Source organism: Lampris incognitus, chromosome 20, assembly GCF_029633865.1.
Source record: "Lampris incognitus isolate fLamInc1 chromosome 20, fLamInc1.hap2, whole genome shotgun sequence".
NCBI classification, from domain to species: domain Eukaryota; kingdom Metazoa; phylum Chordata; class Actinopteri; order Lampriformes; family Lampridae; genus Lampris; species Lampris incognitus.
The window spans coordinates 1,907,780-1,933,016 of record NC_079230.1 but is presented as its reverse complement, the minus strand read 5'-3'; the positions used below and the strand labels follow the sequence as shown (position 1 = coordinate 1,933,016).

General features: G+C 45.9%; 1 protein-coding gene across 1 annotated transcript; it reads right to left on the bottom strand.

The window, feature by feature from the left end:
* Nucleotides 1-312: 312 nt before the first annotated feature.
* slc25a11 (solute carrier family 25 member 11) lies at nt 313-25,237 on the bottom strand. Its single transcript, XM_056300298.1, has 9 exons — nt 25,039-25,237; nt 22,355-22,507; nt 22,083-22,200; nt 19,043-19,131; nt 13,157-13,247; nt 11,002-11,092; nt 6,902-7,001; nt 3,811-3,862; nt 313-888 (listed from the first exon to the last, which is right to left on the bottom strand). Exons 1-9 carry the CDS (start codon nt 25,101-25,103, stop codon nt 733-735), a joined length of 915 nt encoding a protein of 304 aa, XP_056156273.1. The 5' UTR covers nt 25,104-25,237; the 3' UTR covers nt 313-732.

Genomic DNA, 25,237 nt, shown 5'->3' with positions numbered 1-25,237 from the left:
CTTGGGGCCTGATGGTTTTCTCTTGGGCTTGTTCTCCTTGGGGCCTGATGGTTTTTGGAATATGACAAAACGAGAAGTGTGTACATTTATCACTACTATTACCACACTGGTAAATTAAACAAAACGAAGACAATTTTGCTGTTAAAGTGCAACTCACCCACAGCATTCTTATCCTGCAACATGGCTGACAGCACATTTTTGGTGACTTTTGGTCACGTGTTCGAACACACACAATACCAGTCAGACAGACAGACAGACAGGTGATATACCAGCAGACAGACAGGTGGACAGACACAACAGAATCCAGGAGACTTTGTGGCTGTAAAAACAGGTTTTATTCATTGTTTCCAACCTGTCGCCCACCATCATTTCTTGTCTGGCTCCACAGCAGCAGAGGAGCCTTCCCATAATCCCATGGGGCACCAGAGTTCTCCACACATTATTAATAATGACATGATTGACCGGTGTGTGAATGACCTCAGCTGTTCATTCTCCTTCTTACAAAAACCATTTCCTGCTTACAACACTGCTGTGTGTGTGTGTGTGTGGTGTGTGTGTGTGTGTGCAGGGCAGGACTGTACAACATGTCAGTGATGCATGTTGACGGTGGGCTTTTTAGATGGGACATACTGCTTTTAACACTGACTCATACTGTTATTCACCTAAGAAGTGTGTGTGTGTGTGTGTGTGTGTGTGTGTGTGTGTGTGTGTGTGTGTGTGTGTGTGTGTGTCCTAGCGGTCCAGGAAGTAGATCTTGTAGAACTTGTTCATCTGTTCGAGGAAGATGAAGGTGAGGACAGTGTGAGGTCCTAGCCGGGCATAGTAAGGAGTGAAACCTTTCCACAGAGAGAAAAACCCCTCGTTCCTCACCACCTTCAACAACACCTCCTACACACACACACACAGACACACAGACACAGACACACACACACACCACACACACAGACACACACACACAAAGTGAGATAGATATAGATAGATAGACAGATAAATAGATAGACAGACAGACAGACAGACAGACAGACAGACAGACAGACAGACAGACAGATAGATAGATAGATAGATAGATAGATAGATAGATAGATAGATAGATAGATAGATAGATAGATAGACAGATAAATAGACAGATAGATAGATAGATAGATAGACAGATAAATAGACAGATAGATAGATAGATAGATAGATAGATAGATAGATAGATAAATAGACAGATAGATAGATATATAGATAGACAGATAAATAGACAGATAGATAGACAGATAGATGGATAGATAGATAGACAGATAAATAGACAGATAGACAGACAGACAGACAGACAGACAGACAGACAGATAGATAGATAGATAGATAGACAGATAGATAGACGGATAGATAGACAGATAGATAGACAGCTAGATAGATAGACAGATAGACAGATAGATAGATAGACAGATAGACAGATAGACAGATAGATAGACAGATAGACAGATAGATAGATAGATAGACAGATAGATAGATAGACAGATAGACAGATAGATAGACAGATAGATAGACAGATAGACAGATAGATAGACAGATAGATAGACAGATAGATAGACAGACAGACAGATAGATAGATAGACAGATAGATAGATAGATAGATAGATAGATAGACAGATAGATAGATAGACAGTAGACAGACAGATGTACGCTGATCAGCCAAAACATTAGAACCACTGACAGGTAAGTGAATAACATCTCGTTACAATGGCACCTGTCAAGGGGTGGGATATGTTGTCAAGGGGTGGGGTATGTTGTCAAGGGGTGGGATATGTTGTCAAGGGGTGGGGTATGTTGTCAAGCGGTGGGATATGTTGTCAAGGGGCGGGATATGTTGTCAAGGGGTGGGGTATGTTGTCAAGGGGTGGGGTATGTTGTCAAGGGGTGGGATATGTTGTCAAGGGGCGGGGTATGTTGTCAAGCGGTGGGATATGTTGTCAAGGGGCGGGCTACACTGGGCAGAGTGAGCAGACGAGATCATAGGCAGGGGTGCCCGACCAGTTGGTCGTGATCGACTGGTCGCTCGCAGGCTGACTGCCGGTCGATCGTGAGACGGTTTTGAAAAATGCAGTTAAAATTTTGAAAAAATAAATCTAAAAAAGAATCGGCAGTCCCTTGTGTTCAAATCTTGATTGACATTGGATCTGAGTAATCATTAAGAGGCAAGGTCTGCATTAGTCATTGGTCAGGTTCAACGTCAGTCAAGATATGACTGGTGCAGTATGTCCCTCACGAGCTCTGACGTACGAAGGCGTAACCTTACATTCACTGTCAGTGTCAAAGTGGAGACGAGGAGACGAGACTAATGTCAACAAGACCCACTTCTCTTTCATTTTCTTTTGAGTGTTCCGAGGCGACAAACAACAAAAATGGCAGAGGCCCAAAGATCGAAAACTTATCATTTCCACAATGAACGGGAGGAAGATTCTTCTTCGTTTCTTCCGACGCAGACTCCATCTGTCTAGTGTGGCTATACCGCAGAAGGGTCGTTTGGAGCGGCATTTTAAAATGGTGCACAAAAGCTATGATATTGTGTCACTGTATTGTTTGTGATAATATGTGGAGTGTCTGTTGTTGTCCATGTATGCGTTGTGCTGCAGTTTGTGTACCAAAAACAAATTCCACCGGCCTTGGTCATGTGGCTAATAAAACGATCTAAAACGATCTAAACTTCTTTGCGTTTTGGAATTTGGAAATGTTCCCGTCTGATGCAGGCATCGCGGTCTTTGGGGCCATGCTTATACGCAGCTCACCGCTCTTTTTCTCACGCACACCACTGAACTGACCAAGTCAGTTGGCTCATCGATTTTCTTTATCAGCCCCAAAGCGACCACTCTTTCCAACTCCTTTTTGAGGGCGTCACGTAGGGGAACAGGAACCCGTCTTGGGGCATGACCCCCAGCTCGTGCATTATCAGTGAGTGTAACTGAGTGAACAAATGGCAAGGTACCGAATTATTCTAGCCAACCAGTATGCAAACCAGAAAACTGCAGGAATTGTTTTTTTAAATTTATTTCTGATTTTTCCCTTTTTCTCCCAATTTAGTGGCCAATCAATCCCTGTTTTAGTTCAAACATCCACCCTCGTACTGCATGCATTCGCCAACTGCATCTCTCTGGCTGGCAGTCTCGAAGGAGTCGCCTCGCCACTTCCGTGACAAGGCGACTCCAAGCCAAACCACTGCTTTTTCCCCACACACACAGATGTGACGAACACAAGCTGACTCCTCCCCGGACTCTGACGAGACCGGGCGCGAACCATTTATTTTCTACGGCAAGTGATGAGCGGTACCAAGTCCCACCCATGCGAACACCCAGGAAGACAGTAGCCAATAGCTTTGAATTCATAAAACCATGCCTATTTTCGGTTATGATTCAAACTCCCAATGTTAAAAAATGTGTTCAGAAAGGGCATGTCAGTGTCTCTTTAAAGGATCTGCTGCTAACGTCTTGGTGCCAGACACCAGAGGAAACCTTCAGAGGTCTTGTGGAGTCCATGTCTCGATGGGTCAGAACTGTTTTGACGGCATGAGGGGGACCTACACAGTATTAGGCAGGTGGTTTTAATGTTTTGGCTAATTGCTGTAGATATCAATAACAGATATTAGATCTGAGATAGACAGATGATATACTACATGTACATAATAGATAGTATTTGATCTGAGACAGGCAGATATATATATATATATATATATATATATATATATATATATATATATATATATATAATTAGATCCAAGACAGATAGATACAAACTAACAGATATAGACAGACATATACATAAGATACTCACCAAACCGTTTTTATACTCTGGCTTTCCATCTATCATCCTCATGTTCTGAATCCTAAGAGGAAGAGAGCGAAACAGGATCAGAGAGAGGGAAAGAATTGGACTTTCTCTTGTAGGGCTGCACGGTATCAGGAAAACATGCGCCATGCCATAACGTTGGGGAATACCGCGATGACGATGTGACTCGTGATGAATAAACAAATATTGAAGTTTTAAAGTCTTTCGGCTTCAGGTTTGCTGCTAAGACGGAGGCCAGACGGTGAACAGCCTGTGCACACTGAATAAACACATGAAATGCAGTATTTCCATTCCAGCAACATGGCTTTACTGGAACACTGCCCCCGGCTACAGACACCATACTGACATGAACACATACCACCAAGCTGGCTGCATGGCAACACCGTTTCTCCATGGCTTCAACACAACATCTGGGCCGATTTAAATACAGCAGCTACTAGGAGGCTATAATATACACGATGACGTCACAGTCTCACTTAAAACCGGTGTCCTACCAGTCACTAATGCTGGAATTTTAGTTTTTACATTATATTTTGTTGCTACTGAGGCGGAATCAGCCAAGTGACACTACCACCTTTTTCCAGAAGGGGGCACTAAAGTCAACACAAACTGCATTAGCCATTTATAGCGGTTCAAGCAGACTTTTGCGATATGTATATCGTGCATGTGGATATCGCAATGAAGGAAAAGTTTCGATATATCGTGCAGCCCTAGAGGAGACTGGTAGAAACGTGTCCATGCTAATTAAATAACTGGTTAACCTGGCAGAAACGTGTGTCCATACTGGTTAAATAACTGGTTAACCTGGTAGAAACATGTGTCCATACTGGTTAACTAACTGGTTAACCTGGTAGAAACGTGTGTCCATACTGGTTAAATAACTGGTTAACCTGGTAGAAACATGTGTCCATACTGGTTAACTAACTGGTTAACCTGGTAGAAACGTGTGTCCATACTGGTTAAATAACTGGTTAACCTGGTAGAAACGTGTGTCCATACTGGTTAAATAACTGGTTAACCTGGTAGAAACGTGTGTCCATACTGGTTAAATAACTGGTTAACCTGGTAGAAACATGTGTCCATACTGGTTAAATAACTGGTTAACCTGGTAGAAACGTGTACCCATACTGGTTAACTAAATGGTTAACCCGGTAGAAACATGTGTCCATACTGGTTAACGAACTGGTTAACCCGGTAGAAACGTGTCCATACTGGTTAACTAACTGGTTAATCTGGTAGAAACATGTGTTCATACTGGTTAACTAACTGGTTAACCTGGCAGAAACGTGTGTCCATACTGGTTAAATAACTGGTTAACCTGGTAGAAACATGTGTCCATACTGGTTAACTAACTGGTTAACCTGGCAGAAACGTGTGTCCATACTGGTTAAATAACTGGTTAACCTGGTAGAAACGTGTGTCCATACTGGTTAAATAACTGGTTAACCTGGTAGAAACATGTGTCCATACTGGTTAAATAACTGGTTAACCTGGTAGAAACGTGTGTCCATACTGGTTAAATAACTGGTTAACCTGGTAGAAACGTGTACCCATACTGGTTAACTAAATGGTTAACCCGGTAGAAACGTGTGTCCATACTGGTTAACTAACTGGTTAACCTGGTAGAAACATGTGTCCATACTGGTTAACTAAATGGTTAACCCGGTAGAAACATGTGTCCATACTGGTTAACGAACTGGTTAACCCGGTAGAAACGTGTCCATACTGGTTAACTAACTGGTTAATCTGGTAGAAACATGTGTTCATACTGGTTAACTAACTGGTTAATCTGGTAGAAACGTGTCCATACTGGTTAACTAACTGGTTAATCTGGTAGAAACGTGTACCCATACTGGTTAACTAACTGGTTAATCTGGTACAAACATGTGTCCATACTGGTTAATGAACTGGTTAACCCGGTAGAAACGTGTCCATACTGGTTAACTAACTGGTTAATCTGGTAGAAACATGTGTTCATACTGGTTAACTAACTGGTTAATCTGGTAGAAACGTGTCCATACTGGTTAACTAACTGGTTAATCTGGTAGAAACATGTGTCCATACTGGTTAATGAACTGGTTAATCTGGTATAAGTATGTGTCCATACTGGTTAACTAACTGGTTAATCTGGTAGAAACGTGTGTCCATACTGGTTAAATAGCCGGTTAACCTGGTAGAAACACCTCACAGCAAGAAGGTCCTAGGTTCGAACCCCAGGGTTGTCCAACCTTGGGGGGTCGTCCCGGGTCCTTTCTGTGTGGAGTTTGCATGTTCTCCCTGTGTCTGCGGTGGGTTTTCTCCGGGTGCTCCGGTTTCCCACCCCATACAAAAAGACATGCATGTTAGGGTTAATACTCCTGTCTGTGTCCCTGACTGAGGCATGGCGAGACGAACTGGAGTTGGTCCCCGGGCGCTGCATGGCGGCTGCCCACTGCTCCTAGCTACACAGCTAGGATGGGTTACATGCAGAGGAAGAATTTCCCCACGGGGCTCAATAAAGTAATAAAAAAATAATAAAAAAAACGTGTCCGTACTGGTTAATCTGGTAGAAACATGTGTCCGTACTGGTTAACTAACTGGTTAACCTGGTAGAAACGTGTCCATACTGGTTAACCTGGTAGAAACATGTGTCCATATTGGTTAACAAACTAGTTAACTAACTGGTTAACCTGGTAGAAACATGTGTACATACTGGTTAACGAACTGGTTAATCTGGTAGAAACGTGTGTCCATACTGGTTAATGAACTGGTTAACCCGGTAGAAACGTGTCCATACTGGTTAACTAACTGGTTAATCTGGTAGAAACATGTGTTCATACTGGTTAACTAACTGGTTAATCTGGTAGAAACGTGTCCATACTGGTTAACTAACTGGTTAATCTGGTAGAAACGTGTCCATACTGGTTAACTAACTGGTTAATCTGGTAGAAACGTGTCCATACTGGTTAACTAACTGGTTAATCTGGTAGAAACGTGTACCCATACTGGTTAACTAACTGGTTAATCTGGTAGAAACATGTGTCCATACTGGTTAACTAACTGGTTAATCTGGTAGGGTTAACTACAGATGACTCACCTGGTCTTGACAATGTCCACAGGCATGGACGCCGCCGTGGTTACCAACCCACTGATCATGCTGGCACAGAAGTGACACAGAATGTCATCATTGAAATAACCTGAGAGAGAGAGACAGACAGAGAGACAGACAGACAGACAGACAGACAGACAGACAGACAGACAGACAGACAGACAGAGAGAGAGAGAGAGAGAGAGAGAGATTTTATATTTAAACCACCTTTAGTTCCACCGATGAAAGTGGATGAATAAAAAATGTTTACATCAGACCTGCTGTATCCTGAAACCCTTCAAATATGTGGTAAGTGTAAAAATGAAATTTCCTTATGAGTGTGGGAATAAAAAACACTGGTTCAAATTTTAGCTAATCAGTTGCTCCCCAAAGTCACAACTTCTGCGATTGGCTCTTAAATTAAATCAATATTGTTACTGTTAATTTAATAACGATAATAATAACAAAAATATTATCATTATTATTATAACTTCATTTACATTGCAATTTCTTTTTCCCCTTTTTCTCCCCAATTGTACTTGGCCAATTACCCCACTCTTCCGAGCTGTCCCGGTCGCTGCTCCACCTCCTCTGCTGATCTGGGGAGGGCTGCAGACTACCACATGCCTCCTCCCATACATGTGGAGTCACCAGCCGCTTCTTTTCTCCCGACAGTGAGGAGTTTCACCAGGGGGACGTAGCGCGTTGGAGGATCACGCTATTCTCTCCAGTTACCTCCCCGGAACAGGTGCCCCACCCGACCAGAGGAGGTGCTAGTGCAGCGACCAGGACACATACCCACTCCCGCCCGGAGACACGGCCAATTGTGTCTGTAGGTATGCCCGACCAAGCCGGAGGTAACACAGGGATTTGAACCAGTGATCCCTGTGTTGATAAGCAACAGAATAAACCGCTACACCACCCGGACGCCCGTATGGCACTTTTCTTAACAATATTACAAAGTGCTCTACACTACTACTACTACCATTACTATTACTACTACTGCTACTGCTACTTTCGGCTGCTCCCATTAGGGGGCGCCACAGCAGATCATCCGTTTCCATCTCTTCCTGTCCTCTGCATCTTCCTCTGTCACACCAGCCACCCACATGTCCTCCCTCACCACCTCCATAAACCTCCTCTTTGGCCTTCCTCTTCTCCTCTTCCCTGGCAGCTCCATATTCAGCATCCTTCTCCCAGTATACCCAGCATCTCTCCTCCACACATGTCCAAACCATCTCCATCTTGTCTCTCTTGCTTTGTCTCCAAACCGTCCAACCTGAGCTGTCCCTCTGATATACTGGTTCCTAATCCTGTCCTTCTTCATCACTCCCAGTGAAAATCTTATCATCTTCATCTCTGCCACCTCCAGCTCCTCCTCCTGTCTTTCATCAGTGCCACTGTCTCCAAACCATACAACATAGCTGGTCTCACCACCATCTTGTAAAGCTTCCCTTTCACTCACAGACACTTGAATCAGTTCATCTGGACACGTTTATTGAGAGAGAAACGTTTCATCATCATCTAAGTGACCTCTTCAGTCTCCCCTGACTGCAGGTACCCCATCCTTATAACCAATACAGTGACTGCAGGTACCCCACCCTTATAACCAATACAGTGACTGCAGGTACCCCCACCCTTATAACCAATACAGTGACTGTAGGTGTCCCCACCCTTATAACCAATACAGTGACTGCAGGTACCCCCACCCTTATAAACATACAGTGACTGCAGGTACCCCACCCTTATAACCAATACAGTGACTGCAGGTACCCCACCCTTATAACCAATACAGTGACTGCAGGTACCCCCACCCTTATAACCAATACAGTGACTGCAGGTGTCCCCACCCTTATAACCAATACAGTGACTGCAGGTACCCCACCCTTATAACCAATACAGTGACTGCAGGTACCCCACCCTTATAACCAATACAGTGGCATAACGACCCAAACCATCGGTTTCATATGCAAATTCCCGTGAGCATTAACTAGAGTTACAGTGGTCATGTGTACTATTCACAGAGGACTGGGGAATAGTTGCAATCACAGCATTGTAAGATGGTGACAGATGTACTCTTAGCCCCCCCCCCCCGGTTCAGGGATGGTCATTCCCTCTTCACATAGATGGCCCCTTTGACTCCCCGTTCGGAGTCCTGGACTGAAGCATTGGCTCTTCTGTGTTGTGCCATCTTCTTGGCCAGCATCTGTTTAGTTTCCCCAATGTACAAGTTACAGCGGTCCTCCTGGCGCTTAACAGCGTACACTTTATTGCTCTGTTTGTGCTGGGGAACCCAATCATTGGGGTGGACCAACTTCTGGTGCAGCGTGTTTTGGAGTATGAAAGCAACCGAGACGCGATCTTTGGAAAATATGCGTCTCAACTGTCCCGACACTTCTGTCACATATGAAATCACCACTGGTTTACGCTTAGGCAGCTGTTGTCCTTCTCCCCCCTTGATCGACTGGTGCACTGTCTGGGCATCTTCCTGGCTTTGATGGAGGCAGCAGACAGTCAGGGTGGGCAGTCACACATCAAATTCCATCCTAGTGAGCACAGGTTCACCCCAGGGCTGCGTCCTGAGCCCCCTCTTGTTAACCCTGCTAACCCATGACCGTACTGCCAAATTTGACACCAACCACATCATCAAGTTTGCTGATGATACAACAGTAGTGGGTCTTGTCAGCAATAATGATGACTCTGATTACATGATGGAGGTGGAGCAGGTAATGGCGTGGTGCCAATCCCACAACCTCTTCCTGAATATAAGCAAAACAAAAGAGATGGTGAGTCACTTCAGGAGGGCCAGCAGGCACCATCATACACGGCTGACCATCGATGACACCACTGTGGAGAGGGACAGTAGCATCAAGTTCCTGGGAGTGCACCTGGTGGATGACCTGACCTCAACCATTAACACCTTGGCCATCGTTAAAAAGGCCCAACAGGGGCTCCATCCCCTCTGGAGACTTAAAAGGGCAACTCTCACCATTCCAGCCCTCACCACCTTAGCATTCTAACCTACGGTCTCACTTCCTGGTTCGGTACCTGCAAAGCGACTGAACAACACCAGCTGAACAGGATAATGAAGACAGATAGCAAGATCATTTGTGCCCTTCTCCTCTTCCTGTTGGAGATCTACCGTCAATGCTGTGTTCTCAGAGCCTCCAGCATCATTAAGGACCTCCACCACCCGTCTCACAACTGTTGGCCCTCCTGCCGTCTGGGAAGAGGTACAGGAGCATCTCTGCTACATTTAGCAGAATGCTAAATACCTTCTACCCACAAGCAGTCAGGATCATTAACAACTGCCCCCCCCCCACAGTCATGCCCATCCACCTACCCTCTAACCCCCCACCCCCGGCCCCCCACCAGTGCTGGTCACTCGTTGACAGACACCGGCTGTCAACATTTAAACTGAGTGGCACTTTAATGGACCGTGTTGCACTTACACGGACTGTGTTGTTAATTGTTTGTGCTTTTTTGTTTTTGTACTGTTTTTATGTTTTTAGTGGTATTGTTTTAGGGAATTTTTGGATGTGTATTTTTATCTGCTGTGGTCTGGGAGAAACGGCATTTTGTTTTTATTTATGTGTGCAGGTACATAGTGAAAATGACAATAAACTAAATCTGGAATCTGCTCTGCTGTTTGTTGTGTTGCGTCTTTAGTTTTTACCTATTTGATTGACAGGACTGAGTTTCAAAAAGCTGCTTCGCTCTCAACATTTTTCTTTGCAAAACCACAAGAGTGAAGGAACAACAGACAAAAGTGCTACACTGGGAACAAGGACATACCAAGTGTATCCTACACCCTGTGGGCTCTCACCAGTGTCCATCTCAGCTGTCTGGTTAAACCACTTCTGGGGCAGTTCATGTTCAATATGGGCTTTTAACAATAGTTAGAAGAGACAAAGGTCAAACCACTATGAAGGAAAAACCTTCTCTTCATAAAGACACGACGGACATGAAGCTCCGGCTGCATGAACAATAAACAGAAAATGACTGCTCTCTGTTGACAAAACCCTTACAGAAGTTTGCTTCTTCATGTCTTGCTAAAAGCCAAGTGTGTGTGTGTGTGTGTGTGTGTGTGTGTGTGTGTGTGTGTGTACCTGAGTCTAGTAGAGCCTGTTTGGACTGGGAGTATGATGCCAGCTGAGCTGCGTTCACAACCACTGCTCGTGCCATAGTGGGAATACAACCCTGAAACACACACGCACACACACACAAACACACACTTTATCCACCTTTCTGAATGGACTTGTTAATTATCTGTCATGAGCAGAAGTGTACTGACAACAGTTCGTCTGTATGTCCACTGTAATAAACCCATAATGTCCTGGGGGATGCTGTCTAGCTGACACATCCCCACTGCCTATCTGACACGTAACCACTGTCTAGCTGACACATCCCCACTGTCTATCTGACACATCCCAACTGTCTATCTGACACATCCCGACTGTCTATCTTACACATCCCCCCTGTCTATCTGATACGTCACCAGTGTCTATCTGACACATCCCCACAATCTATCTGACATGTCACCACTATCTAGCTGACACATCCCCACTGCCTGACACATCCCCACTGTCTATCTGACACATCTCCACTGTCTATCTGACACGTCACATCCCCACTGTCTATCTGACACATCCCCACTGTCTGACACGTCCCCACTGTCTATCTGACACGTCACATCCCCACTGTCTATCTGACACATCCCCAGTCTGACACGTCCCCACTGTCTATCTGACACATCACATCTCCACTGCCTATCTGACATGTCACATCCCCACTGTCTGACAGGTTCCCACTGTCTATCTGACACGTCACATCCCCACTGTCTATCTGACACATCCCCACTCTCTATCTGACACATCCCCGCTGTCTATCTGACACGTCACATCCCCACTGTCTATCTGACACATCCCCACTGCCTATCTGACATGTCACATCCCCACTGTCTGACAGGTTCCCACTGTCTATCTGACACGTCACATCCCCACTGTCTATCTGACACATCCCCACTCTCTATCTGACACATCCCCGCTGTCTATCTGACACATCCCCACTGTCTGACACTTCCCCACTGTCTATCTGACATGCCACATTCCCACTGTCTATCTGACACATCCCCACTGCCTATCTGACATGTCACATCCCCACTGTCTGACAGGTTCCCACTGTCTATCTGACACGTCACATCCCCACTGTCTATCTGACACATCAACAGTCTGACACGTCCCCACTCTCTATCTGACACATCACATCTCCACTGTCTATCTGACACATCCCGCTGTCTATCTGACACGTCACATCCCCACTGTCTATCTGACACATCCCCACTGCCTATCTGACACGTCACATCCCCACTGTCTGACACGTTCCCACTGTCTATCTGACACATCACATCCCCACTGTCTATCTGACACATCCCCAGTCTGACACGTCCCCACTGTCTATCTGACACATCACATCTCCACTGTCTATCTGACACATCCCCGCTGTCTATCTGACACGTCATATCCCCACTGTCTATCTGACACATTCCTACTGTCTATCTGACACGTCACATCCCCACTGTCTATCTGACACGTCACCACTGTCTGACATGTCACCACTGTCTATCTGACACATCCCCACTGTCTATCTGACACATCCCCACTGTCTGACACGTCCCCACTGTCTATCTGACACGTCACATCCCCACTTTCTGACACATCCCCACTGTCTATCTGACGCCTCACCACTGTCTATCTGACACATTCCCAGTCTATCTGACACGTCACCACTGTCTATCTGTCACATCCCTACTGTCTATCTGACACGTCACCACTGTCTATCTGACACATCCCCACTGTCTAACACGTCACCACTGTCTATCTGACACATTCCCAGTCTATCTGACACGTCACCACTATCTGTCACATCCCTACTGTCTATCTGTCACATCCCTACTGTCTATCTGACATGTCACCACTGTCTATCTGACACATCACCACTGTCTATCTGACACATCCCCACTGTCTATCTGACACCACTGTCTATCTGAGACGTCACCACTGTCACCACTTTAACTGGGCTGAAGGAACATTAGACTCATCTAGACGCCATGTAAATGAAGACACTTGACTAAGAATTTACACACAAGATTATAAAGGTCCCGGTGGAGTTATAACACACACAACCGCGTGCTCACAAACACAGACAGACAGACAGACAGACAGACAGACACACACACACACACACACACACACACACACATACCCTCCAGAGTGTGGTGAGTCCCTCCTCTCTGGTGATCCGGACCAAAGCATTAAAGACATTAGTATAACCTCTCCTTTGGTCTGGAGGAAGACTGAAAAAGACAATGAGAGTTATTTAGTTAGTACTAAAAATGTTAGTACTATTACTATTATTAATAATAACAACAACATTATTCTTATCAAAGAGGAGGTTTATGGATGTGGTGAGGGAGGACATGCAGGTGGCTGGTGTGACAGAGGAAGATGCAGAGGACAGGAAGAGATGGAGACGGATGATCCGCTGTGGCGCCCCCTAACGGGAGCATCCGACAGTAGTAGTAGTAGTGATAGGATGCAGCATGCCTCTTTCAATCACAGAGAACCAGCATTTCTGACACTTCCATGCCATCGATGTATGGTGTTGGTGTGTGTGTGTGTGTGAGTGGGTGAATTAATTAATTAATTAATTGTAAAGCACTTTGAGTGGCTGTTGCAGCTAGAAAAGTGCTAGATATGTTGGGTAGATATATTGGGTACATATGCTCGGTATATATGCTGGGTAGATATGTTGGGTAGATAGGCTGGGTAGATATGCTGGGTAGATGTGCTGGGTAGATATGCTGGGTAGATATGTTGGGTAGATAGGTTGTGTAGATATGTTGGGTAGATGTGCTGGGTAGATATATATTGGGTACATATGCTGGGTAGATATGCTGGGTAGATTGGGTAGATATGCTGGGTAGATATGTTGGGTACATATGCTGGGTACATATGTTGGGTAGATGTGCTGGGTACATATGCTGGGTAGATATGCTGGGTAGATATGCTGGGTAGATATGCTGGGTACATATGTTGGGTAGATGTGCTGGGTACATATGCTGGGTAGATATGCTGGGTATATATGCTGGGTATATATGCTGGGTACATATGCTGGGTACATATGCTGGGTAGACAAAATCTCCACCAAGCATGATAAAGATAGTTTAGTGATACGCTGAATTGAAACAAGAAAAAACAAAAATTACAAGGCCAAAATGGTTAGCCCTCTGACAATTAATAGTCAATAGTGTAACCTTTCTGACTCACAACTGACAACAACCTCTTATGGTAGTTCCTAACTAGGTTGGCACATGTCTCTTGAGGGATCTTAGCCAATTCTTCCATGGCAAATTGTTCAGCTCATCCAAATTGCATGGTTTTCCAGCATGGACATGAACCTTGAGCTCCCGCCACAGATTCTCAACAGGTTAGAGATCTTGGCTCTGAGAGGGCCACTCCAGGACCTTGATTTTGGTGTCCTTCAAAAAGTTTTGGACCAACTTGGATGTATGCTTCGGGTCAATGTCTTGCTGGAAGACCCAGCAGTGACATAAAGCTAGACTGGCAGCAGATTTCTTTACACTATCCTTCAAAATGTCAACTTAATCTTCTTTCTTCATGATCCCATGCACCCGAACAAGGTTCCCTGTGCCTGAAGCAGCAAAACAGCCCCACAGCATTATGCTCCCACCACCATGTTTAACTGTGGAAACTGTGTTTTTAGGGTTGAAGGCCTCTCCCTTCCTTCGCCAAACAAAAGCAACATCCCTGTGCCCAAACAGCTCAAGTTTAGCCTCATCAGACCAAAGGATGGACTTCAAAAACTCGTGCCCATATTTCAAATGCTCACGGGCAAACTTCAGCCTGGATCTGATGTGCCGCTGTGTGAGCAATGGACTTTTTCTTGGACGATGACCTCGAAACCCATTACGATGAAGAGCCCTCACGACAGTTTTCCTTGAAACATCAAGTCCAGAAGAGGCCAGTTCAGCAACAGTCATCTTGGCAGAGAGAGATCCAGGGATTGCTGTTGACATCTCTGACTATTTTCCTCTCAAAAGTTTTTGAAATCTTGCGCTTTCGACCAGGCACAGGTTTGTTTCTAACACAATTTGTCTCCTTGTGCTTTGCAATGATGCAACATACAGCTGTTCTCGACACTGTGAAACGCTTGGAAATGGCAGTATAGCCTTCCCCCTTAAGATGAGCATCCACTATCTTCTTTCTGAGTTCCAGACTGATTTCTTTACTTTTTGGCATGATGAAATTACAAACCCCAATTCCAGTGAAGTTGGGACGTTGTGTAAAACGTGAATAAAAACAGAATACAATAATTTGCAAATCCTTCCCCACCTCTGTTCAGCTGAATCCACTACAAAGACAAGATATTTAATGTTCAAACTGATAAACTTTATTGTTTTTTTGAGAATATTCCCTCATTTTGAATTTGATGCCTGCAACATGTTCCAGAGCAGCTGGGACAGGGGCATGTTCACCACTGTGTTACTCCACCTTTCCTTTTAACAACACCCAGTAAGCGTTTGGGAACTGAGGACACTACTTGTTGAAGCTTTGTAGGTGGAATTCTTTCCCATTCTTGCTTGATGTACGACTTCAGTTGCTCAACAGTCCAGGGTCTCCGTTGTCGTATTTTGTGCTTCATAATGCGCCACACATGTTCAATGGGAGACCGGTCTGGACTGCAGGCAGGCCAGTCCAGTACCCGCACTCTTTTACTACGAAGCCCCGCTGGTGGACCACCTGCAGAATGTGGCTTGGCATTGTCTTGCTGAAATAAGCAGGGACGTCCCTGAAAAAGACCTCGCTTGGATGGCAGCATAAGTTGCTCTAAAACCTGCATGTACCTTTCAGCATGAATGGTGCCTTCACAGATGTGCAAGTTACCCATGATGCCGTGGGCACTAACCCCCCCCCCCCCATACCATCACAGATGCTGGCTTTTGGACTCTGGGCTGAGAACAATCTGGATGGTCCTTTTCCTCTTTAGCCGGAGGACACGATGTCCATGATTTCCAAAAATAATGTGAAATGTGGACTCGTCAGACCACAGCACACTTTTCCACTTTGGGTCAGTACATCTCAGATGAGCTCGGGCCAGAGAAGCCGGCGGGCGGTGTTTCTGGGTGGTGTTGATATCTGGCTTTTGCTTTGCATGGTAGAGTTTTAACTTGCACTTGTAGATGTAGCGACCGACTGTGTTAAATGACGATGGTCATATCCTTTACACAATGATGGTTTTTAATGCAGCGCCGCCTGAGGGGTCGAAGGTCACGGGCATTCAATGGTGGTTTTGGGCCTTGCCGCTTACGTGCAGAAAAAAATCACATGGGGGCTAATAATTTTGACTGCCTCAATTTTCACTATATTTGGTATAAAGCAAACCTGAAGATTTATTTTTACATTCCAGAATGTACCAAATAGGGCCCTTAACATTGATGAATGTCTTACTATGTAAAGTTTTATGAATGATGCAAACATTGGGCAGAATTTTAGGTATTTTATGTTCCATAGTTCCTTGGGGTCTAATGATTTTGACCTTAACTGTATGTTGGGTAGATATGTTGGGTACATATGTTGGGTAGATATGTTGGGTAGATATATTGGGTACATATGCTGGGTAGATATGTTGGGTAGATATATTGGGTAGATATGTTGGGTAGATACGTTGGCTAGATATGCTGTGTAGATATGTTGGGTAGGTATGTTGGGTAGATACGCTGGGAAAATATGTTGGGTAGGTATGCTGGGTAAGGTATGTTGGGTAGATATATTGGGTAGATATGCTGGGTAGGTATGTTGGGTAGATATATTGGGTAGATATGCTGGGTAAGGTATATTGGGTAGATATATTGGGTAGATATGTTGGGTAGGTATGTTGGGTAGATAAGTTGGGTAGATATGTTGGGTAGATATATTGGGTACATATGCTAAGTAGATATGTTAGGTAGATATGTTGGGTAGATATGCTGGGTAGATACGTTGGCTAGATATGCTGTGTAGATATGTTGGGTAGGTATGTTGGGTAAATATGTTGGGTAAATATGTTGGGTAGGTATGCTGGGTAGATATGTTGGGTAGATATGTTGGGTAGATATATTGGGTAGATATGCTGGATAGGTATGTTGGGTAGATATGTTGGCTAGATATGTTGGGTAGATACGTTGGCTAGATATGCTGTGTAGATACGTTGGGTAGGTATGTTGGGTAGATACGCTGGGAAAATATGTTGGGTAGGTATGCTGGGTAAGGTATGTTGGGTAGATATATTGGGTAGGTATGTTGGGTAGATATATTGGGTAGATATGCTGGGTAAGGTATGTTGGGTAGATATATTGGGTAGATATGTTGGGTAGATAAGTTGGGTAGATATGTTGGGTAGATATATTGGGTACATATGCTAAGTAGATATGTTAGGTAGATATGTTGGGTAGATATGCTGGGTAGATACGTTGGCTAGATATGCTGTGTAGATATGTTGGGTAGGTATGTTGGGTAAATATGTTGGGTAGGTATGTTGGGTAAATATGTTGGGTAGGTATGCTGGGTAGATATGTTGGGTAGATATATTGGGTAGATATGCTGGGTAGGTATGTTGGATAGGTATGTTGGGTAGATATGTTGGCTAGATATGCTGTGTAGATATGTTGGGTAGGCATGCTGGGTAGATATGTTGGGTAGATATATTGGGTAGATAAGTTGGGTAGGTATGTTGGGTAGATATGTTGGGTAGATATGCTGGGTAGATACGTTGGCTAGATATGCTGTGTAGATATGTTGGGTAGGCATGCTGGGTAGATATGTTGGGTAGATATATTGGGTAGATATGCTGGGTAAGGTATGTTGGGTAGATATATTGGGTAGGTATGTTGGGTAGGTATGTTGGGTAGATATATTGGGTAGATAAGTTGGGTAGGTATGTTGGGTAGGTATGTTGGGTAGATATGTTGGGTAGATAAGTTGGGTAGGTATGTTGGGTAGGTATGTTGGGTACATATGCATATCTACTTTAAGGGTGCTGAGATGTACGAGCGTCCGTTACAGTTCAGAATAAACACTGCTTGCTTGCTGCTGTCAGGGTTTGTTAAGCACAACAAATGTCCATAATTACTGTTGTGCAAACACGTTGCCTTGACACTGTGCTGCCTGCTCATTTTAACATCAGGGAGAAAAAAGTTAGAAATTTTTTATCCTAAACAATTTAAAGTTCAGCCTCTTGTTTATAAGGCAGTAAGCTTGCTGTTTTGAGTTTTATTACAGAATTGTATCTTGAAATAGCTAAGTATTTATTCCAAATAATAAATACAAAACAGAGGTTAGCAGGCTGGAAGGCATCCTCCATGTCTAGTGTTGTTTTCTAAACTGTTCTGTCCTCTCCTCTCAAACAGCTCATTCTGAATGTGGTCAAACCACGGTGGTCAGAGAACACCATGGATTATAACATGGACTCAAAGTCAAGTCAAGCAAGTATCAGTAGCCATACTACACAGACAGGCGACAACTGAAAGGAAAACCCATCATAAATTGTGTTTGTAAGGTGTTGGGCCACCAGGAGCCTCCAGAACATCTTCAGTGCTCCTTGTCATAGATTCTACAAGTGTCTGAACTCTACTGTAGGGATGTACACCATCTTCCAGAAGATAGTCCCTCATTTGGTGTTAGATGATGGTGGTGGAGAGCACTTTCTAAACACGTCGGTCCAACATCTCCCATAGGTATTTAATTGACTGTTAAGTCCACAGCATGTGATTTACATCATCTTCATCTTCATCAAACCATCCAGTGACCCCTCGTGTCCTGTGTATAGGTATTATCATCCTGAAGAGACCACTCCCATCAGGATAGGGATGTCTCATCGTAGGATAAAGGTGATCACTCAGAATAACTTTGTATTGATCTGTAGTGACCCTTCCATCTAAGGGGACAAATGGACCCAAACCATGCCAGGAAAATGCCCCCACAGCATGACAGAGCCCCTGGACCCCCTCACTGTAGGGGTCAAGCATTCAGGTTTTTCCTTTCATTTGTCATTCATCTGTTCATCATCTCTCCACCTCTGTCTGTCTCTCACCGGCCATCTGCTGTCATTCTGATGAGAGCGACCTCTGCTGGTGTGCCGACAAATGCCCCCGTGGCTCCAGCTGTCATACCAATCCCTGCCTGTGGGAGGAGCACATGGTTTTACATTACTGGTGGGGGCAGTGGCACCAGTACCAGTAGCAACACTACTAGTTGTTTTTTATTAGCAGCAGCAAAGTTGTATGTGCAGTAATGGTTTCAGCAAGAGTATCAGTTATGTATGTTATGTGTTAGGTCATATATGTTGTTGTATGTTGGCTCATATATGTCTTGTGTTGAGTCATGTGTGTTGGCTCATGTATGTTGTGTGTTGGCTCATGTATGTCGTGTGTAGGATCATGTGTATTGGGTCATGTATGTTGGATCATGCATGTTGTGTGCTGGGTCTAGGTTGAACTAGAGTGAACAAAGGCAAGCGCGACTTTTTCAAGCTAAGACTGCGTCAAGCAAGGACTGCTCTTTTTTGATCCGGTCAGTCATCTGTATTTTGTGTACCTAGTATAGACTATGTGTTTTCTTCGCATTCCTGTCCTTTCCTCTTCCCGGGGCTGGCATAGATGTTGGGTCACTCCTAAGCGCTGTGACCCTACCAATCTCATCTATCCCACTCTCTCTACTCACGTTGAGCAAGTGGTGACGGGAGGGCTCTGGAATTGCCAGTCTGTGGTGTCGAAAGCTGAGTTTATCTCAGGCTACGCATCCTTGCTCTCCCTCAACTTTCTTGTTCTAACTGAGACCTGGATCACGCCAGAAAACACTACCACACCCGCAGCTCTGTCTGATGTGTACTATTTTTCTCACACTCCCAGAGCTGGGAGGCGGGGTGGTGGTACTGGCCTGCTAATCTCCCTGAAATGGAAATACTCTCTTGTTTCCATTCCACAATTTTCTCCGCCCTCTTTATTGTGGTTGTGTACCACCCACCAGACCCCCTTGGTGAGTTTCTGGAGGAGCTTGACACACTTGTCTCACACTTCCCTGTTGATGACGCTGCACTTATACTTCTTGGTGACGTCAACATCCACACTAACAAGCTAGATCCTCTTCTCTCTTTCCTCTCCTCCTTTGACTTTCACCCCTCACTCTTTCCTCCTACCCACAAGGCCGGCAACCAGCTGGACCTTATCTTTACTAGACACTGTCCTATTTCCAATCTCTCTGTTACTCCCCTCCAGCTCCCTGACCACTATTTCATGTTCTACTTTCTCGCCCTTTCTTCTCCCCCCTCAGCCCCTCACCCTACCCACATGGTTTCCACCCGTAGACACCTCCGCTCTCTCTCCACCACTGATCTTTCTTCCTCTGTTACCTCTATCCTCCCTACACCTGAATCTTTCTCTCTCCTACCCCCTGACACTGCTACTGATCTTCTTCTTGCTACCCTCTCCTCTTCTCTGGACAATCTCTGTCCCCTCACCTCCAGGCCTGCACGCCCAAATCCACCTGCCCCTTGGCTGACCGACTCGGTACGTACTGACAGACGGAGACTGAGAGTGGCAGAGTGCAAATGAAGAAAAGGCAAACTCCCAGAGGACCTTCTCAACTTCCAATCTCTTCTTTCCACTTTCTCCTCCTCCCTTTCTGCTGCTAAAGCTGCCTCCTATCACTCTAAAATCCTATCCTCTGCCTCCAATCCTAAGAAACTCTTTGAAACCTTCTCTACACAGCTTCAATCCCCTCCTCCTACTTCCTCCCTTCTCCCTGTTGACTTCGCTAACTTCTTTGGATAATCAACTCTCGTTTGCTGCAAATGTTGCATCGGTTGCTCGCTCCTGCAGATTTCTCCCCTATAACATCAGGAGGATTTGCCCATTCCTCACAGATGAGACGGCACAGGTGCTCATCCAGGCTCTGGTCATCTCCCGGCTAGAATATGGCAACTCCTACCTTGCTGGCGCCCCGGCGTTGGCCATCAGACCTCTGGCGCTTGTTCAGAAAGCTGCAGCTCGTCTGGTGTTCAACCGCCCTAAGTTCTCCCACACAACTCCCCTTCTCATGTCCCTACACTGGCTCCCAGTAGCTGCTCGCACCCAGTTTAAGACTCTGGTGCTAGCCTACAGGGCAGTGAAAGGAACAGCTCCTTCCTATCTCCAGGCCACTGCAAGCCCTAAACCCCCGCCCGACCATTTCGCTCTGCTGCCTCGGGACGCCTGGTTGCCCCGTCGCTCAGAGGCCCCTGCTGCTGATCGACCCGGTCCCGGCTCTTTTCTGTCCTGGCCCCACAGTGGTGGAATGAACTCCCCACTGATGTCAGGACAGCGGAGTCGCTGCCCATCTTTCGGCGCAGGTTGAAAACTCACCTCTTCAAGAACTACTACCCTGTTACTTGCTCGTAACACTTATTGTATTCACTCATTTTAAAAAAAATCTCTTTCTTGCTCTTTTACTTTGGCACTGGTTTTGCTCTTAGATGCTTGTTTAGATGCACTTATGACCTCTGATGACTAGTAGTTCTCCTGATCTCCTACGTTAAATGATGCTCTTATTGTAAGTCGCTTTGGATAAAAGCGTCGGCTAAATGACTGTATTTTCATGTAATGTAATGTATGTCATGTGTTGAGTCATGTGTGTTGTGTTGGATCATGTGTGTTGGGTCATGTATGTTGTGTGTTGAGTCATGTGTGCTGTGTATTGGACCATGTGTTGGCTCATGTATGTTGTGTGTCGAGTCATGCGTGTTGGCTCATGTATGTTGTGTGTGTGGATCATACGTGTTGGCTCATGTATGTTGTGTGTTGAGTCATGTGTGTTGTATGTTGGTCGTGTATGTTGTGTGTTGGGCATGTATATTGCGTGTTGGGTCATGTGTGCTGTGTGTTGGTCGTGTATGCTGTGTTTTGGGTCAGATGTGTTGTGTGTTGGGTCATGTATGTTGTGTGTTGGGTCATGTATGTTGTGTGTTGTTTCGTGTGTCAGGTAATGTGTATTGGTCATGTATGTTACGTGTTGGGTCATGTATGTCGTGTGTTGTGTCATGTATGTCGTGTGTATTTGGTCATGTATGTTGTGTGTTGTGTCATACATGTTCTGACCTTCAAGAAGAAGTTGGGAGGGGTGCCATCTGCTCCGGTCATCTTCTCAAACAGAATTGTGTAGATTCCCAACCGGGTTGTAGTATAGGTCGCCTGACGTAGCAGACCTGCAGACAGACTAGACACAGACACACATGCACACACGTGCACGCACACACAGAGTTTTTAAGTAGATGACGCTGAGAAAGGTAACTTATTTACCTGGCATTATCAGAATAACTCCAAATCTAATCTAGGTAGGAGGAGGTAGGTAGGAGTCTCTCCCTCTTTACCCAGCGTATATGCCCTGTATGCCCTCATTACGAAGGATGGAGGTCAGGGCGTGGAAACTGGTTTTGTATTCTCTAGCTTTGGAGCCCTGACCGCTCAGCTGCATCCTGTTCTTCACCAGGTCTAAAGGCTGGACGAACACTGTAGCACCCATCCTGCAGAGACAGAGAGAGACAGAGAGAGAAAATGAGAGAGACAGAGACAGACAGAGAGACAGAGACAGTATTCATTCATTCATTCATTCATCTTCAGCCGCTTCTCCAGGGTGGCAGCAAGTTAAGTAGGGCACTCCAGACGTCCCTCTCCCCAGCAACACCCTCTAGCTCCTCCTCGGGGATCCCAAGGCATTCCCAGGCCAGATTGGACATATAGTACCTCCAGCGAGTTCTGGGTCTACCCCGGGGTCTCCTGCCAGTTGGATGTGCCCAGTAAACCTCCAAAGGAAGGCGCCCAGGAGGCATCCTAATCAGATGCCAGAACCACCTCAACTGGCTCCTTTTGACGCGAAGGAGCAGCGGCTCTACTCCGAGCTCCCTCCAGATGTCCGAGCTCCTCACCCTATCTCTAAGGCTGAGCCCAGACACCCTACGGAGGAAACTCATTTCAGCCGCTTGTATCCGCGATCTCACCCTTTCGGTCACTACCCAAAGCTCAGGACCATAGGTGAGTGTTGGGACGTGGAATGTGGAACACTGCATTTCTGTAAAAATAATAATAATAACAACAATGACACCAGTGGTCATCGGAGCTCTACGGCTAATGAAAAAGGGAATGGAAAAGTTCACCAACCATATCCCAGGCAACATCAACATCCATGCAGTCCAGAAGATCGCCCTACTTGGAACAGCCCACACATTACGAGTACTGTCAATCAAGTGACTTCTCCCCTATAGTGCCTCAGGTCCATAGTTTGGACCCAGCTCTACAGGATGTAAAACAGGAAACACGAAAGAAACAATAATAATAATAATTCAAGACTACAATAGACTACAATGATCAACTTTCTTATGGGGCACTCAGTCTCTCCTCTCTGTTTTGGCCAAAACACTTCATCTGCTCACACCTAATGTGCTGCCTTGCAAGGCAGAGAGAGGAAAAACCATCTCGCATGTCACAGTCACCCTCAGCAATCTTCAGCCTTGATGTCCTCACAACTAGCACCCATTGCCTCCGGCAGAAACATTTGTTAATGGGGCTGCTGATCAAAAACCTTCCACCTCCAGTGGGTTGAGGAAGGCTGAATGGGCTGGCAGGAACTCCACTGAAATCCGTTGGTGGGCAGCAAAACATTCCCTGACAGGAGTGGTGAAATCTTACATTGTCCCAAATTAGCACATAATTTGGCAAATCAGGCCTCACCACTACCCTCTCATTCTCAGGAATGAGAGCACTGTGAAGCCCCCCTTGCTATCTTGTATAACAGCACTGAATCTCATAGAGTCTTATGGCATGCTTTCCCTCACCATGTACACTACTGCCATCTGCTAATCAGGTGTGAATACTGGGCCTGTGTCACCAGTGTGGGGTAGTGGTTGTATTATGCAGTAAAAGTGTAAAGCATACTGTATGAATTGACATCTACATCTGCATCATGACACTCTTTTCCAATTAACATACAGGGAAATGATCTGTTATTGTAAAAGCGGTGTCCTGAACACCAGCTTTCAGAAGTGTCCGTCTGTCAGAGGAATGCCGTCCTCTTGGAGGCCCCGGGTCGCTGCTTGACAAGCCGGGGTCATGACATTTAGAGACACGGGTGCAGGCGCCGTCAGCTGGCTGTCATAAAGAGATGTTGAACATAAAGCAGAACTGTGAGCAGCAGAGGTGGTCATGGTTCAGTCTTTACACCTGTCTCCCGCTCCAGGTGAGACACTGACAACAATGACGAAAACACCTTGAGGACCGTCCAAGACCACGGAGACCGACAGGTTCACACACATCAATCGATCTGGGACCGTCTCTTATCAAGTCTGCCCCCTATAACAACCACACGATAACACCTAACTAACTAACTAACCAAGTGACTAATTAATATTTCCCTGTTAGGCCGCACCGGCTTCCTGTGACGTCAGCTGTCCAGCAGGACTCCGGCTGAGGCCTTTAAGGCCTTATTCCCACACAGGAGTTCTCTCCATCGCCACCTAAGGTCGCTCCTTTTCTCCCAGAACCGGACTCTTGTCTTGCATCTCCCAGCCTTGTAAACAACAACAACAACAACCGCAATAAGCTGTTGAATTATGATGCTACTTCCCCCCTGAGACGTGAGGGTATGTTAGATTTGTACAGGTGTACTCCCGTGTTGTCTTGCTGTGTGTTCTCGGGGCTTTGGCCTCCGTCTGCCGCCAGACACCCTTGCGGTGTTCCGTGGACGTGCTGGTGTGATGCCACCCAGGCCGCTACGCCTTCCCAGCCGGTTCCTGTGAAACGTCTACCGCCGCTTAACACGACGGCGGCCTGCAGGGCCGCGACGCCGGGCCCGACCTTTCCCCACGCTGTCCGCGCCCACCGGCCGCCCGGTCACGTCAACAACGTCACGGAATCTCCCACGATACCGTAAACATGTCCACACACGGGCCTCTTCTCCGCAGGGGGGCGCTCCTGCTTGTCTCCGAGCTAAGCGCCCGAGAAACCGTCTTTAGCCCGCACTGACCGCTGTCAGCACACCGACACCGACACCGACACTCACCCGGCCAAGCCGCCGAACAGGAACTTGATGGCCTTCGGGGAGGTCTTGGGTTTCGTCTGCGCCATTGTACCGCCTGTCGTGCCCCGTCCCCCGCTGAGTCCCCGCACTGAAGCGGCTTGGTGAAGCGGACCGGACGTCAAACGCGGAGCGCTAAACCTCTACGGCGACCGGAGCAAGGTGACTCCCGGGGACGAGCACG